The 15,649-nt window shown below is 40.9% G+C and overlaps 2 protein-coding genes across 2 annotated transcripts in view; one reads left to right on the top strand and one right to left on the bottom strand.

Annotated features, from left to right (window-relative positions):
* ZC2HC1C (zinc finger C2HC-type containing 1C) overlaps window positions 1–15,649 on the top strand; it is a 46,781-nt gene that overhangs the window by 23,624 nt on the left and 7,508 nt on the right. The gene's annotated exons all lie outside the window — the stretch shown is intronic.
* NEK9 (NIMA related kinase 9) overlaps window positions 1–15,649 on the bottom strand; it is a 38,582-nt gene that overhangs the window by 12,537 nt on the left and 10,396 nt on the right. Inside the window, exons 7-16 of the mRNA XM_060620291.3 lie at window positions 14,174–14,284; window positions 12,822–12,886; window positions 10,301–10,351; window positions 9,649–9,841; window positions 7,678–7,822; window positions 6,891–7,091; window positions 6,659–6,705; window positions 5,264–5,419; window positions 3,802–3,910; window positions 2,938–3,099 (exon numbers count right to left, since the gene is read on the bottom strand). Of these exons, the coding sequence (XP_060476274.1) occupies window positions 2,938–3,099; window positions 3,802–3,910; window positions 5,264–5,419; window positions 6,659–6,705; window positions 6,891–7,091; window positions 7,678–7,822; window positions 9,649–9,841; window positions 10,301–10,351; window positions 12,822–12,886; window positions 14,174–14,284 (1,240 nt within the window). The remainder of the gene's footprint in view (window positions 1–2,937; window positions 3,100–3,801; window positions 3,911–5,263; window positions 5,420–6,658; window positions 6,706–6,890; window positions 7,092–7,677; window positions 7,823–9,648; window positions 9,842–10,300; window positions 10,352–12,821; window positions 12,887–14,173; window positions 14,285–15,649) is intronic.

Genomic DNA, 15,649 nt, shown 5'->3' on the forward strand with positions numbered 1-15,649 from the left:
AAGATGGTGGGAAGTGGTTGGATATATTGTGAAGATAATCGATAGGATTTGCTGATGAATGGGATGTGGGGAATAGGATGAAGCTGCCATTTCGTGAGACAGGAAAGCTATAGGAGGAACAGATCTGGGCAGAAAATCAAAAGTTTGATTTTGACTATAATACGTTTGTCTGAGATGCATGTAACTTCTTATCCAAATCAGAGCATTTTTTAATGAAAAGGGGGTACTATTAATGATGAAACCTGGACAATAGGGATGAATGAGGACTGACCTGGGAAAACTGGGCTCTAAAGCCACCATATCTTTAGACATCTAAGTCCAGGGGCTGATGAATAACCGAGCCTGGAGTTCAAGGGTGGTGACGATATAAAACTGTCAGTGGATACAGGGAACTTAAGGTAATAAGCTCGCTTAGGGAGTGAAGGGAGACAGAGGAGAGATAGAAGGATTGAGCAGTTCCGGGCATTCTAGGACTTAGAGGGGTCAGATACTGCCATCAATGGCACCTGATCTATCAGCCTGTACGAGTCTGTTTATATGTGTCTCCCCTACCCTACTTAGACTGTGAGCTCCTTAAGGATAGGGGCTTTCTGAGACTCACTTTTATATTGCCAAAGCCTAAAGAGGACCTGGAACATAGTAGGCACTCAATTTATGTTGGCTGTGTGAATGAGGCAATAGAGAACAGTCCGGAAAAGTAGAGGTAATACGCCCAACCATGGAATCCAATTCTACACTCCTCATTCTGAAGTTTACCTTGTGAAGTACACAGATCTACTGAAGAGACATTACCTCCCTGAGGCCCTGTCAGGAAGTGCTGGTAGACTTGCAACACTAAATTTAATCCTCAGCGACATCCTCACTCTTTCTAGGTAACATTTCCATTTATCTAGCCTGACCTGACCTAAACAGTTTGCTCCCTAATATCCCTCATTTGGGGACAAGCAGGGAACGTTAACGTGCCACTCTGAAAGCTGCTTCACTTAAATATGGCAACACATCACTTATCTGACACCGTCCTTGGATCCCTCATGTGTACACAACAGGCACAGACCAAAAGAAAACAAAGGCATCTTAGATCACGAGCAACAAAAAAAGCTGAAATGAGTCAAAAGACAAGATGATAAAACGTGATTTGTTGTTCCCCCAGTCACAAGAAAGAGTGGCTACAATTAGTCCAGAAGGTGATACAGGAAAAAGAGAGAAGAAAGAAAGAATGCGGAAGAGGGAGGGGATAAGGACTAGCAGAACTGGCAGTAAAGAAGAGAAGTGGGTGAGTTGCCCGGGTGGCTCAGTTGGTTAAGCGTCCAACTCTTGATTTCAGTTCAGGTCACAGTTCGTGAGTTTGAGCCCTGCATTGGGCTCTGCAATGAGCGTGGATCCTGCTTAAGATTCTCCCTCTCTCGGGGCACCTGGATGGCTCAGTTGGTTGAGCGTCCAACTTCGGCTCAGGTCATGATCTCACAGTTTGTGGGTTCGAGCCCCGCATCAGGCTCTGTGCTGACAGCTCAGAGCCTGGAGCCTGCTTCGGATTCTGTGTCTCCCTCTCTCTCTGCCCCTCCCTCACTCATGCTCTATCTCCCTCTGTCTCAAAAATAAACAAACATTAAAAAAAAATTAAAAAAGATTCTCTCTCTCTCTCTCCCCCTCCCTCCCTTCCTCCCCCACCTCTCCCCAGCTCACACATGCACTTGCTCTCTCTCTAAAATTTAAAAAAAAAAAAAAAAAAAAAAAAAAGATTGGGGTGCTTGGGTGGCTCAGCTGGTTAAGCATCCAACTCTTGACTTCGGCTCAGGTCATAATCTCACAGTTTGTGAGTTTGAGCCCCGCATCAGGCTCTGTGCTGACAGTGTGGAGACTGCTTGGGATTCTCTCTCTCTCCATCTCTCTCTCCCCTCTCTCTCAAAATCAAAAAGTAAACTTAAAAAAAAGAGAGAGAAAAGTAGTAAAAGAGGCAAGAAAATGCCACAGAGCGAGCAATGTGAAGAAAGAGAGAAGAAAGTTCAATTAGACCAATTCCAATTCCAATGGAAGCTGAGAGACACATAGTATTCAGCCCTTCAATCCTTAGCAGTCCCTGAGGACATCACTGCAGTGTGGCTGACAGCAGCCAAGGAGCAAGATTAGATTATGTCATTTTCCTCTCCAGCCACTTCACCCAACATTTATTGAAACCAACGTGGTCCTGGGCCAGGTATACATAGAAGTATTTAGATGTGCCTGGGTGACGCAGTTAAGAGTCTGACTTCGGCTCAGATCACGATCTCACGGTTTGTGGGTTTGAGCCCCACATCAGGCTCCGTGCTGACAGCTCAGAGCCTGGAGCCTGCTTCGGATTCTATGTCTCCCTCTTTCTCTCCCCCACCCCTGCTCATGCTCTCTCTCTGGCTCTCAAAAACAAATAAAAAATGTTAAATTAAAAAAAATTTACACAGAAGTATTTAATAATTTTTGGGGTGCCTGGGTGGCTGGCTTAGTTAAATGTCCAACTCTTGATTTGGTTCAGGTCATGATCTCAATTTGTGGGTTCGAGCCTTGCATTGGGCCCCACAATGTAGTGCAGAGCCTCCTTGGGATTCTCTCCTCTCTGCCTCTCCCCTGTTCGCATGCCCTCACTCTCAAAATAAATAAATAAACTTAAAAAAAAAAAAGATTTAGTAATTCTTAAAACAGTTAACCAAAAAAGTAAAAAAAGCAGGGACTTAGAATATTAACTTGGTCATTATTTACATAACTATTTTTTTTAAACAACCACTATGTTGAACAGACAAAAAATTAATGAAGCTCTATGAGCGTAACAATTAGATACCAACTGAATGTAAATAAAAAGTGAACGTATGATCCAGCTATATAACCAGTCTACCTCTTTCCCAGCCAAACATTAAAATATAGCCATCCATCCGGAAAGCTTGAAATGACGTGTCCAGACTCACTCACCATCGGTGGCAGCAATGGTAAACTCATCACCGCAGGAGACCCTGACCACTTGCTTCCCACCTAGGGGTCCTCCCAGCAGGTTGATTCCTAGACGCTTCTTGTAATTCCCAACGCCCAGCTGTCCACACTTATTGCAGCCAAAGGTCAGCAGCCGGCCTCGTTCTAAAAGAGAAAAACAACCAGGCACACGTGGGGCATGGAGTACAAGGGAAAACACAGCCAGAGCAGAGTTCCACGGACTAGCTTCTGGTTGTTGAGAGTATACGAATATAAAGCTTGCCACACAACCTTGCATCTATGGCAGCTAGGGTATCTAAAACTAATTAGACTCTGAAAGTTACTCAATATTGTATTTTCTAATATTGTATTTTAAATGTGGAAAAGGGGTACTACCTTAGTAAACGGACAGATGGTACTAATTTAAAGGCAGTCATTTTCTGGAATTATTGGCATGGCATTGTCATTAAGAGATGTACTGACTGCGCATTTATAATGATTATTAAAAAAAGTTTACTTGAATTCCTAATTTGTTAATGAGATAATACTGGATGCCAGGGGGAAAACGGGAGAATGGATATGTTGTTAAGAAGGGCTACTACTAGGGCTGCCTGGCTGGCTCAGTCAGTAGGGCGTTCGACTCTTGATCTCAGGGTTGTGGGTTTGAGCCCTGTGTTGGGTGTGGAGATGACTTAAAAATGAAATCTTTTTTTTTTTTTTTTTTTTTTGGTGCCGAAACCTGGGACCATTAAAAATGAAATTAAAAAAAAAAAAAAAAAAAAAAAAAAAGGAAGAAGCTCTAACACTTGACAGAATAAAAGAGCATGAGCTACTGAGGCCTGTGTAAAAAGCTGTAAACCAACTCACCATCAATAGCAGCCGTGTGAGTCTTGCCTGGGGCAATTGTACGGATCTTATAAAAGGACAGCTGTTTGGCCAAGGTAAAGGAGGTTGTGTAGGGAACTTCGTGGTAAGCCTGAAATAAGATAAAACACAAAGCAAATACTCGTTAGGTAAAAAACGAAGGGGTGGCAGGCTGAGAATGTTGTCATGGTGACCAAAAGGCCTTTCAAGCAAATTTGTTACTAAGTAGAAGATGCCAGGTAGCTTTTCAACTCCAACAGAATACAAAACGGAATAAGCTCAATATGTCATCAGAGAATTATAATCAGTATATGAGGCAGGGCTTCCTGACAACAAAAATTTTAGATTCCTAATCTAAGAGTATGTAAAACATTAACTCTCCGTCCCAGAAAGTATCTACATGAGGATACAACCAGGGACATTTATGTTGGGTATAAACACTGTATATCTAACAAAGGCAGGGCAAAGAATTAAAATCTTGGAAGACTCTCCAGCCCAGAATGCAACCAGTTTACTGTGATCTAATTTCATCTACAAGGCAGTGTTCTCAATGTGTTAAAACCCACGTTCCCTTTAGACTAGTATTAAAAAATTCCTCTCATGTAAGTTTAAAATTTCACAACAAACCCAATGTTATAATAAAACTGAAATCAAGTAATGGTAATTTTGAATATGCCTTTTCAAACTATGCAGACACCCTTCCCAGATTTGCCCCAAATTTGTACTCTCCCATTTGAGAATCAATACTGCAGAGATTACTTAAAAATTCTTATCTCTTTCACTGAGTCAGGAAACTTTTTTCTCTTGATTCTTTAGAACATGACAAAACCTCATCATATTAACACAAAGAGGCGACTTAATGTGAATTTCACAACATCCTTGAAGGAAGTGAACGGTAATTATACTTACTAAGCCTGTACAGGATCAGTGATTTGGGAACAATAAATCTAAAAAACTCTCCAGGGAGATCATGCATGAAAATGTGTTTCTTTTCATGTCAATTATCTCGTACCTATTTCAGTGATAGGTAGAACCTGAGTTCCGTCACTTGATTCTTTGTAATCAATTTATTTGTTGAGGCATAATAAACTATAAAATATTGTACCGCTTGAAAAATTTTTCTGTATGCATATAAATGTAAAACCACCACCCAGATCAAAATAGAGACCATTTCCATGATCCTAGGATCCCTTCCATTTATACCCATACCCCCCACCCAGAAGTTACCACTACTTTGTCTTCTGGTATCTATAAGTTAATTTTGCTTGTTCTTAAGCTCCATATAATTGGAATCATATAGTACGGACTCTTTCATGGCTGGCTTCTTTTGTTGAACATAATAATGTCTGTGAAATCTTTTTTCTTACGTACAATTTCATGGTCACTAACCAAAAGCATTCCCAAAGAAATTCCAGCCTAAGAGAAGTTCTGACAGTGTGGTGAGGACACCAAAGAGGGTACTTACTTCATGGTTTATGATTCCAGACATGCACTGATTCAGACCCAGCTTATTGAATTCATTGAGTCCACAGGCCAGCACTTTACCTGACTGGGTCAGCAGAAAAGTCCCATCACAGCCACACTGAACTGCGACAATAATCAAGGCCTTGGGAACATCCACCTGCAAGGAAAAAAAAAATCAGAAAAAAAAAAAAAAAAAAAAAAAAAAAATCCCCCAAATGTAACTTGTATTAGGAAAAAACCCTCAAATTTTTGATGTCCTGCATCTGGCAGAACTGACCACAGTAAAGACTGCTCTATCATCTTCAGATTTTCCCAGCAGCTTATTGTTTTCAACAAGGAGCTCAAGTTTTATAATTAAGTAAAAGGCAGCAGTTCCAGGTTGGCTCAGCAGTCCTGCTGAAGTTTGTTTTAGCAATAGGTTAGGTCTTATTTAGAAAGACTTCTCAGAAAATGTTGGGAAAGGAGAAGCTTCGATCCATTGCTGATTTTTGTTCTCTGAGATGGAAGGCCCCATGACAGTTATAGAAGAAACTCAGTAGCCTTGTAGGGTCCTAGTCTGGTCACATTATAAATGAGGTGACAGAGTACTGAGGAGGCAGCCAGGACTTCCAACTGCTCACATCCCTCTAGAGCTAAATAAACAGAGCTGGAGAATGGTAGGGGGATAGAATGGATGTCTGTGAAACCTGAAAACTCAAACTTCAGTGCTTCTACTATGGCTTTTTGAAGAGAAACAACCATGAAATCCATTGAGAATGGTCCCACAAGTGATAGAAGTTAATTTTTAAGATGTTAATGAGCATTGTTAACAGTGAATGGTACAGTCGATTCCTGTCAACCTTCCAGTGGGCAGGCAAGCCTGTGACCCAGGGTGGGTGTGAGAGAGAGGACCATGTTCTTCCTGCAGCTGCTTTTAGCTCCTGGGCCAGCTCCTGCAGGGCTAGCTCCTACAGTGCAGACAGTAATTAGATATTATGTTTCGTACAACGTGACCCCTCAATACAAACACGTATTTCATCTGGTGTCCAAATGTGGAAATGGGGAGGGGGGGAATGGCTGTGTTGGGTTAAGAAACAATATACTGCTTTCCAGTATCTTCCCAAGGAATTTTCTGGGTTCACTGTACTTGCTGATTTTAGCTGCCATTCCTGAGTAAGATGTGACTCCACAGTGTCCAAAGTGGCTATATCCTCTTTCTCAGCTTTTTATGATTTAGTCAGATGACAAGATCACATAGTGCTAACTCAGGAATTCTGGGTTGTCAGTCCCCCAGATAGAAAATATTTCAGAAATAAACACCTTGACATGAGGATTCGGAGAAAGAGGAGTCTGTATTATTACTGGAGTCTGTGTGTCCTCTACACAGGCTCTAGGAAGAAGCTGCTTCTGAGTTTACCTTTTGTGGTGTATAATAATCCTCTTCTGAATCCAAACCCAGTCGTCCTGAGACATACATAAGAAAGAAAACAATGAAAATGAGGGTCTTCTTCCCAATGAAAATATTCTACAGTATTCTCTTCCACTGAATCAACACTTCTCAAGTATAGGCTACATGTGTTTAGATGCATACAAGCTTGAAGTCAAGTTGGCTCCTGGGAATAAGTGGACAGAGACAAATCTATACCTACCATATTCACCACAGCCCCAAGAATAGACTTCTTTGTTTCGTGTCAAAACCACCACATGATTATCTCCACAGGAGACCTGCTCCACTGGATTGTTCAGGAAGAAGTTCAGCTGCATGGGTTCTAGTACTTCGGGCCCAGCAACCTTGTCCACCCCCATGCAGCCATAATAATCAGATCCAAAGGCATAGAGCTGACCCTCATCTGCAAAAGGAAGAAAGGCATAACACATCAAAGGAATGACTCTGTCCAGCCGGAAAGCTGGGCAGGGCTGGCATGAGAACTATCCCAGCCACTGATCTTATATGAAATGACTGCATCAGAGAAATCCGAAGGATAGACTGTGCAAGTCTAGAGTTATTTTTATTTAGGGGGTCACGTGTACTGTTATAATAATTTTTAAAAATTGGTAGTATTATGTTGAAATTTTATTAGGGCCATCTCTATTTTCTAGAGAAAAGGAAAAGTAAGCAATGGCAAGACAAAAACTAAACTTTAGCTCTTGATTCCTGATTTAGTGTTATTTACACCTGACCAGGTGGTAACGTCATTTTTCCCAACTGGGACGTACAACATATTTCTCCTGATCCCATGAGATTTGTTATCTGTGTGCCTCTATGTGCTATTTGCCATAGAAAATTGGGCATGTTATTATTAACGTGTGTATCCGCTCACTGCCTTTGGTTCATGAATATGGTCTTTTGCTGTAAAATCCCAGCTGAAACTGCACAGCATTAAGTACAATACTTCACTTTAAATGCACTTTGGATGCTTTCTGTTGATGGCTTACCTGTCACACAGACAGTGAAATCATCACCACAGGACACCTGACGGATAGCTCTGCCTTGCAACTTTTCCACATGCTTTGGCTGTCGGTAGGAGGCTTTGTCTCCGTGGCCCAGCTGACCATGGAGTTTAGTACCCCCTTGCATGTTCTGTGAAATAAAGAGGTCTTGTAAAGTTTTAGCTTTTCATGCGAAAAGCTAATCTTCAATAAAACTTCCTATCGAGAAGACCAGGAGCGGGGCACCTGGGTGGCTCAGTTGGTTAAGGGTCCGACTCTTGATTTCAGCTCAGGTCATGATTTCATGGTTTGTGGGATTGAGCCCCACATCAGGTTCTATGCTGACAGCATGGAGCCTGCTTGGGATTCTCTCCCTCTCTCTCTGCCCCTCCTCTGCACGTGTGCTCTCTCTCTCTCTCTCTCAAAATAAACAAACATTAAAAAAAATAATAAAGAAAAGAAAACCATAGGAAAAAATCAGCTGGAAATTTAGAAACGAAAAAAAAAAATGGGTAAGGGGATTAAACCTTTTAATGATAGGTAGTATAAAACCCCTGCCAACAGGTAAAGATTTAAAAGTATCCAGATTGCTATCCATCAAGACTTAAAAGAACACATTCCCAATTCTTTCTCCTTCAAGTCTAAGGTGAACTTTATATTTAATTATGAGTGCTGGTAAAAAAAAAAAAAAAAAAAAAAAAATCCGTACATAGTTTAATTAATTTGATTGTTTTTTATAGGAGTATACTCTCTTGGAAATCCTTACTAGGAGTTTTACAAATTTTGGTCACAGTTTCCCTGAAGTATGGAACAATTATAAAGAATCTGGCTATATCAAAGAGGCTGCTATATAGCACTAAGAATAGTCCCAAATGACTTTTCAACAGTTTTATAGGGGCTGTGGCAGCCCCCTAGGGGCTAGTTCCTTAAGGGACAGGGCTTTAGGAAGTAACAGCTAACATGCATGCATGCATTCATTCATTCATTGATTCTTTTAATCAATCAATCAATCAATAATTGTCTACTCTGTCATGCACTGGGGACAAAGCCTGGCCTTGTGGAGAAGTTATCTGAGACTGCTGGAAAAAATGAGCTCTCAAGAAGAAAAGGAAGAGTGAGAAGAATTGACGACCAGAGACAAAGTTAGGTAAAGGAAAAGCACTCTGAAACACATGAGAAGGCACACTATGGCCAAAAAGGAGAAAAGCCAAGAGAAGATGTTCTCATGGAAGTCAAGGGAAGACACAGCTTCAAGGAGGGAGAGATCAACTATGTCAAATGCTGCTGGGAGGTCAAGCAAAGTAAGGACTACAAAGTATATGTTTTATTTTCACAATTTATAGGTCATTTTGTTAAGAGTAGTTTCAATCAAGTGGCAGGGACGGAAGCTGCATTGTAGGCGAATGAGGACTGAGTGGCAGATAAAGGAACAGATAGCAAATACACGCAATTTGTCCCAGAAGGTGAGAGAGAAAGTGAAATCTAGAGGGGAGCAAAGAAAAATTCTGAAGATATACCTAGCCATCTTCGATCACTGACACAGGTCTTAGAATTTTCCTGATGTGGGAACACTGCTTCATTTGTTTATAAAACTGTTTCACAGATACTAGTTGCTCTGAAATTCATGGTAACAGAACAGAGTAATTAAGGGACTTCCTGAAATCACCCAGCTGTAAATAAGAGTCCAGTCTCCTGAGTCTAAACCTAGGGCTCTTTTAATTCTTTCTTTCCTTCTTTCTTCCTCTCATTCATTCATTCATTCAAAAAACACTTACAAATGACCTAATATGTCCCAGGCATTGGGGACACATCAGTGAACTAGACAGACAAAATCCCTGCTCTCGTTAGAGCCTACATTCCACCACTCCACACTGTCATTCCAGTGCACATGTTCAACTAACAAAATACTTAGACATCCTCAGCCCAGTAAATAATTAGGCTTACATCACTGTTCTAAAGTACTTAGCTTTCACTTACCACCCAGGTGTACAGTTCCTTCTCCACTGTGACCACAGCAAAGTGGGTATTCCCTGCACACACCTGCCGGGCACTACAGCCACTCTTGATGACATCCAGTTTCTGGGGAGTGGATTTTCCACCACCCCAAACATAGACTTCACTGGTTCGTGACGTTACCACAGCAATGGGTGCTTCAGTCACAGTGCTTGACCTGTCAACAACCCCCAGAACAAAGGCACATTTAACATAAAAACTGTATCAAAGGAAAATGCTTCCAGTCCGTTCCCAGAGAAGAACCGCCAATTATGGTATGAGAAAGTATGTTCTTTCTCGACAACTTATTTCAACCCTCTATCATAGCAGGCTCTGCAATTTCTGCCTCAGGCCTTCATCACAGCTCAGCCAGATCAGATTCCAGTCTGGTCCATAACACCTACACTTCTCAACTTTTCAACATTCATCATGGTAATGATGACCGCTACAGCACGAGGGTGAAATCACAGCTTTCTTTTTCTCAGAAATAACTATCTGACATTTACGCAGACGTTGGCTTCTGAAAGGATGCCAAAGGCTACTTACTGGGATCAAGCAAAGCATAGACCAAAAGAAAGAAAGACCCCCTGATGATAATTTAAGATATATCACTTTTCACGAGTCTCTTAGGCATTACCTTGGTCTTTTTGTAGGTGCATTAAGCAGTATGACTTTTTCCTCCATCTCTCTACCAAAAAAAAAAGCAAAGATACGTGAGTGAAAGAATTGGTTCCTACACTGCACCAATGTCTCTGAAATACACTTCACAGGTTTAGTCCTCTAATAAACCATATGTCTCCAGCAACACGACAATTCTTTGGGGAAAGTACCTTGATATGATTGGAACAGTTATACAGGCCTGGCTTTGGACCATTCATTAAATAGGAAGGGGCCAGCAGTTTGGGGACATTTGTTTTCTATCACCAAAAAACATTCCAAACTGGAACAGAGAACCTCGAGAACCTCTGATGCACATTTTAAATACCTGACATCTCCATCTAGTCTGCCCACTGACTTCCCAAACTCACCATCTCTAAACCTCAGTTCATTTTCCTTCTCCCACACAGCTTTTCTTTCTGACTCTCCTATTTCTGTAACTGGCACTCCCCATTCTCTCAGCAGACTACACTTACAACGTTGGTCATCCTGGACTCAGGTGTCTCCCTTTCTTCAGTATTTGAGTCCTACAGATTCTACCTATGCAATGCCCTTAATAGCCACTTCTGCTCTCCAGGCTTGCCACATTAGCTCTGGGCAGCTTTGTTTCCTGGAATGTAGTAGCACCTCCTAACAGGTAAGACTTAACACAGTACCAACTGACTTTATTCAGTCCTATACTGATTCAACACCGAGACTAGTTTGCTAAGTAAGTCTTCCTTAGGCATGCCCCTCATCACATGAACCACCCTCTCATAAACATCCATTACTTCTACACTACTGCTTGAATTAAGCACACATCCCTTTGTCTAGCATTCAAGATTCTTGACCTACCTTTTCAGCCTTTCTTCCTGCTACTTCCTCCCCATATTCTGGTCCAGGGTTCTCATTTTGCCTAAAACACTTATAGATGAATTCCTGGGGTGGTGTTTAGGCATCAGTATTTTTGGAAAGCTCTGGAGAGGCTGCTATTGAGAGTCCCAGGTCTAGAACCACTAACCTACTCAGGTAGAACTTAGTATTTCCTGAATATTTTCCACAGTTTGCTATGTCTCTGCTTTATCTGGAAAGCTCTTATATTTTTTCATCAAAGTACAAAGTTCTAATGAAGTACTATGTACACATCTACAATTATCTCTATAAAAATTGCAATCAAAAATTAGCAGTGGAAATATCTGAAAAGAAATTAAAATAGTGATTGTATTGCTGGGAAGTAAGCCAGATAAAAAATTTAAATATGCCTAACCGGCTGCAAAGGGTGATACTGCTGGACGATGTATGGGACATAAGTGGAAGGTCGGAGTGCTGTATCCGGAGTATTACACATAATTCTAGGCACTGAAACACTGGCTAGAGTTCAAGTGGAGAAGAACCAGAAAAAATTAATTAAACGATACCACAAAATAAAGGTACTGACCAAATAGCAAAGATTATGGAATTAAGTATATGCTTAGTGTATCTAAGAGCAAGGCTTGAAAAAGAGCACAGCAAAGGTCTGAAAATTGGGAAGATATAGAAACAGAACTGGTAGGGGAGGAGGAAGGACAGTAAGACAAAAATAGTATAACAGGATGAAATATAGACTAGAACATTTAAGAATAATAATGGGGTGGCTGGCTGGCTCAGAGGAGCATGTGACTCTTAATCTAGCGGTCGTGAGTTCAAGCCCCTTGTTGGGTGTAGAGATAAGAAGGAAGGAAGGAAGGAAGGAAGGAAGGAAGGAAGGAAGGAAGAAAGAAAGAAAGAAAGAAAGAAAGAAAGAAAGAAAGAAAGAAAGAATAATAAAGAACATGTCTTTTTTTAAGTTAGTGTTTGAAGCCTCTTGTAAGACGTGAGGGATAAAAGATCTCCTTCCTACCTCTAGAGACCAATGCCACAGAATAAATCTCAGGAAGTAACCTGTCAACCATCAATCAAGTCTGATTTCAGGACCTGAGCAAAGGTATCTGAAGAATACTCCTCTAACTGAAATCTACCATCTGAACACATGTACTGAAAAACAAAGGCCCACTCTAAATCCACACTACTGTCTGATCATTGCTGAGCATCTTGTGCCAAGCCCTGGGCTGAGCACTTTAGATACATTACTTCCTTTAATCCATACCCTACCTGGCTTTATAGAGGAGGAAATGAAAGACGAGAGGTGTTAAATAACTTGACAAAGATAACAGAACTCAGATACAAATCTAAGGATGTCTGAATCCAGAGCTCTCCTCTCTTAATTACTACACTCTAATGCCTCAACTCTAGATTAAAACTCACAGATGGGGGGAGTGCAAGGTTCTAGGGTCTCATCATATAAATTCAGAACAAAACAGCACAAGCTAAGGAGGTGAAAGTCAGGAGCTCCTCTCAAGCAACAAAAGAAGCGATGTTAGTGGAAAACAGCACCAGAGTGGCCAAGTCAGGAAACACTGCCCTCTCTTGTGGTCCTTTGATCAGGCCTTCAACAATCAACCATCTATAGAGAAAGACAACAGAGTGACTTCTCTGTACTTTACCTCCTGCGTTTCCTGAGAAGGGGACGATCCAGAAGTTCATCTGCTGTGGGTCTCCGCTCAGGATCCTAGAAAGTACAAACTGGGTTAGTTTTAATTTAAAGGAAAAGGGAAAAATGGGATCTAAAGAGGCATTTTACTTCCTCTTAGAAGGCTGTATGCTAAAATTACTCAAAGACCACAGTGTATTATCCTTTTGTATATTATCCTCATGTTTCAAAAAACATAATTCCTTTTTTTTTTTTTTTTTAATTTTTTTAATGTCTATTTATTTTTGAGAGACAGAGAGAGAGAGGGAGACACGGAATCGGAAGCAGGCTCCAGGCTCTGAGCCATCAGCACAGAGACTGATGCAGGGCTCAAACCCACGAACCACAAGATCATGACCTGAGCCGAAGTTGGACGCTCAACTGACTGAGCCACCCAGGCGCCCCCAAAAAACATAATTTCTTATGTCATATTCCATGTTTCACGCATATCATCTCATTATCATCAACACTTGTACATGAATGAGAATGCACCTTCCTTACTTGTTCAGTTAGGGCAGTGACTCTCAAATTACAATATATATAGCACTTAAGAATCTCCCAGAGTGGGGCCCCTGGGTAGCTCAGTCAGTTAAGCATCTGACGTTGGCTCAGGTCATGATCTCATGGTTCCTGAGTTCGAGCTCTGCATCAGGCTGTGCTGACAGCTCACCTGGACTCTGCTTCAGATTCTGTGTCTCCCTCTCTCTCTGCCCCTCCCCCACTTTTGCTCTGTCTCTCTCTCAAAAATACATAAACGTTAAAAAAAAAAACCAACAATCTCCCAGAGTGCTTGTTATAAATAAAGATTTCTCGGATTTACCTACAGAGATTCGGATCCACTTGGTGTGCACTGGGTCTCAGGAATCTTCATTTTTTTTACTTGTAAAACATCCCCATCCCCCAGTGATTCCAACACCTATGGTCCATGAACCATATTTTGAATAATAGCAACCTAGACGACACTGCAAGGCAACTGTGAGATGGCAGAACTATATTTATTCTGCACATTAGGAACTCTAAATTATCTCTGACTATAATTTTGTAAAATCGATTTACAAAAATTAATCTTGATCATAAAAAATGGAGCACAATGTAGATGGTAAAATCATTCCACAAATTAATTACAAAGTAAGAATTAAGAATCTGCTGCCTGAAGGACATAACCATCATGAATTGCCAATGCCTATTCTCCTAGGTACAGCCACAAATACATCCTACCCTGGGGAAGTGGATGTGGCTTTATACAGGTTCATCTATGCCATACTCCAAATACTAAGGTGGGAAGGGAAAACACCAAACTGAAATCAGCATGTAAGTCACACTTACCTGGTCAAGGCATGCATGGACCATTTGAATCAGTTCCAAAGAGTACTGGCTAGAATCAACTTCCATGGCCCGGATTCCTTGTACAATCTTCACACACAAATTGAGTGGATTCTATGGGAAAATGATTATTCTTGGTTATATAAAGATTATAGTCCACCAATAGGGGCTCTGAGATATCTGTGACTATTATTTAAAGAAATGGAAATATGATTTCTTTTATAAACTATTAATAAGCATCAGCAAGAAACGGTTAGGGATACACTGTTGCAATCAAGAAGAATGAAGCCAAATGGCCAACATGGAGATATGACTATGTGGCCAGTGGCATAATACTCAGTATATTATAATCTGACCCTTCAGCTGAATCGCAAGAAAAAGGAAAACAAGATTAGCCATGCTTCTTAGCTTTAAGCACCTCCTTTACCAAGTAATCTGCTTTCTAATTCATATATCCTAATAATGGTTATGCAAGGGATACTCTGCTGCGACAGACAATGAGGTAAATAGTAAGATGATAATGATAATATAATAATACCATCAACACCTTAACCAAGAGACCACTCTGTACTAGGTAGGCATGTTACATATATTATTCTTTTTAACCCTTGCAAACCCCCCTTAAGGAGGTTATTATGATTACCAATTCAGAGATGTAAAGCATCTTGCCCAAGACTCCACAGACAGTAAAAAATGGAGACATAACTCTAACCAAAGTCTATCTGACTCCAAAACTCATTTTCCTTCCACTATATTACTTAGGAGAATTAAATGACAGACCAGAATAAACTTCAGGATTTAGAAAAATAAATAGGTCTCGTGAAAGGCCAATGAATCTGCATTATCTTATATTTGCATTTTTCATATACATTATTGTAGCATCTCTATGAGAAGGATATATATTTTTCCTTGTTATAGATAATGAAACAGGATCAAAAAGATGAAACGATTTGCTGAAGTTCTCACGCGTGGCTTGCAGAAGATCTGAATCCGTTTTTGCTACTCAGATTGGTCCACAGATAGCAGCATCAGCATTGTGCGGGAGTTTGTTAGAAATGCAGAATATTGGGGGATGGGGGGAGGCACCTGGGTGGCTCAGTCAGTTGAGCATCGGACTCCGCCTCAGGTCATGATCCCATGGTTTGTGGGTTCAAGCCCTATGTTGGACTCTGTGCTGACAACTCAAGAGCCTGGAGCCCACTTCGGATTCTGTATCTCCCTCTCTCTCTGCCCCTCCCCCACTCGCTCGCGCGCTCTCTCTCTCTCTCTCTCTCTCTCTCAAAATTAAATAAAACACTAAAAAAAAAAATTAAAAAAGAAAAAAAGAAATGCATACTATTGGGACCTACCCAGACCTACTAAAAAAAAAAGAGTCTGCATTTTAACAAGGTGCCCAGGTGATTTCCTATGTGTATGAAAGTTGGAGAAGCACTATTTTACATTGGGCTTCAGTTAGGAAGAAAAGAAAAAAAGACTTAA

The sequence above is a fragment of the Panthera onca genome, chromosome B3, assembly GCF_046562875.1.
Source record: "Panthera onca isolate mPanOnc1 chromosome B3, mPanOnc1 haplotype 2, whole genome shotgun sequence".
NCBI lineage: Eukaryota > Metazoa > Chordata > Mammalia > Carnivora > Felidae > Panthera > Panthera onca.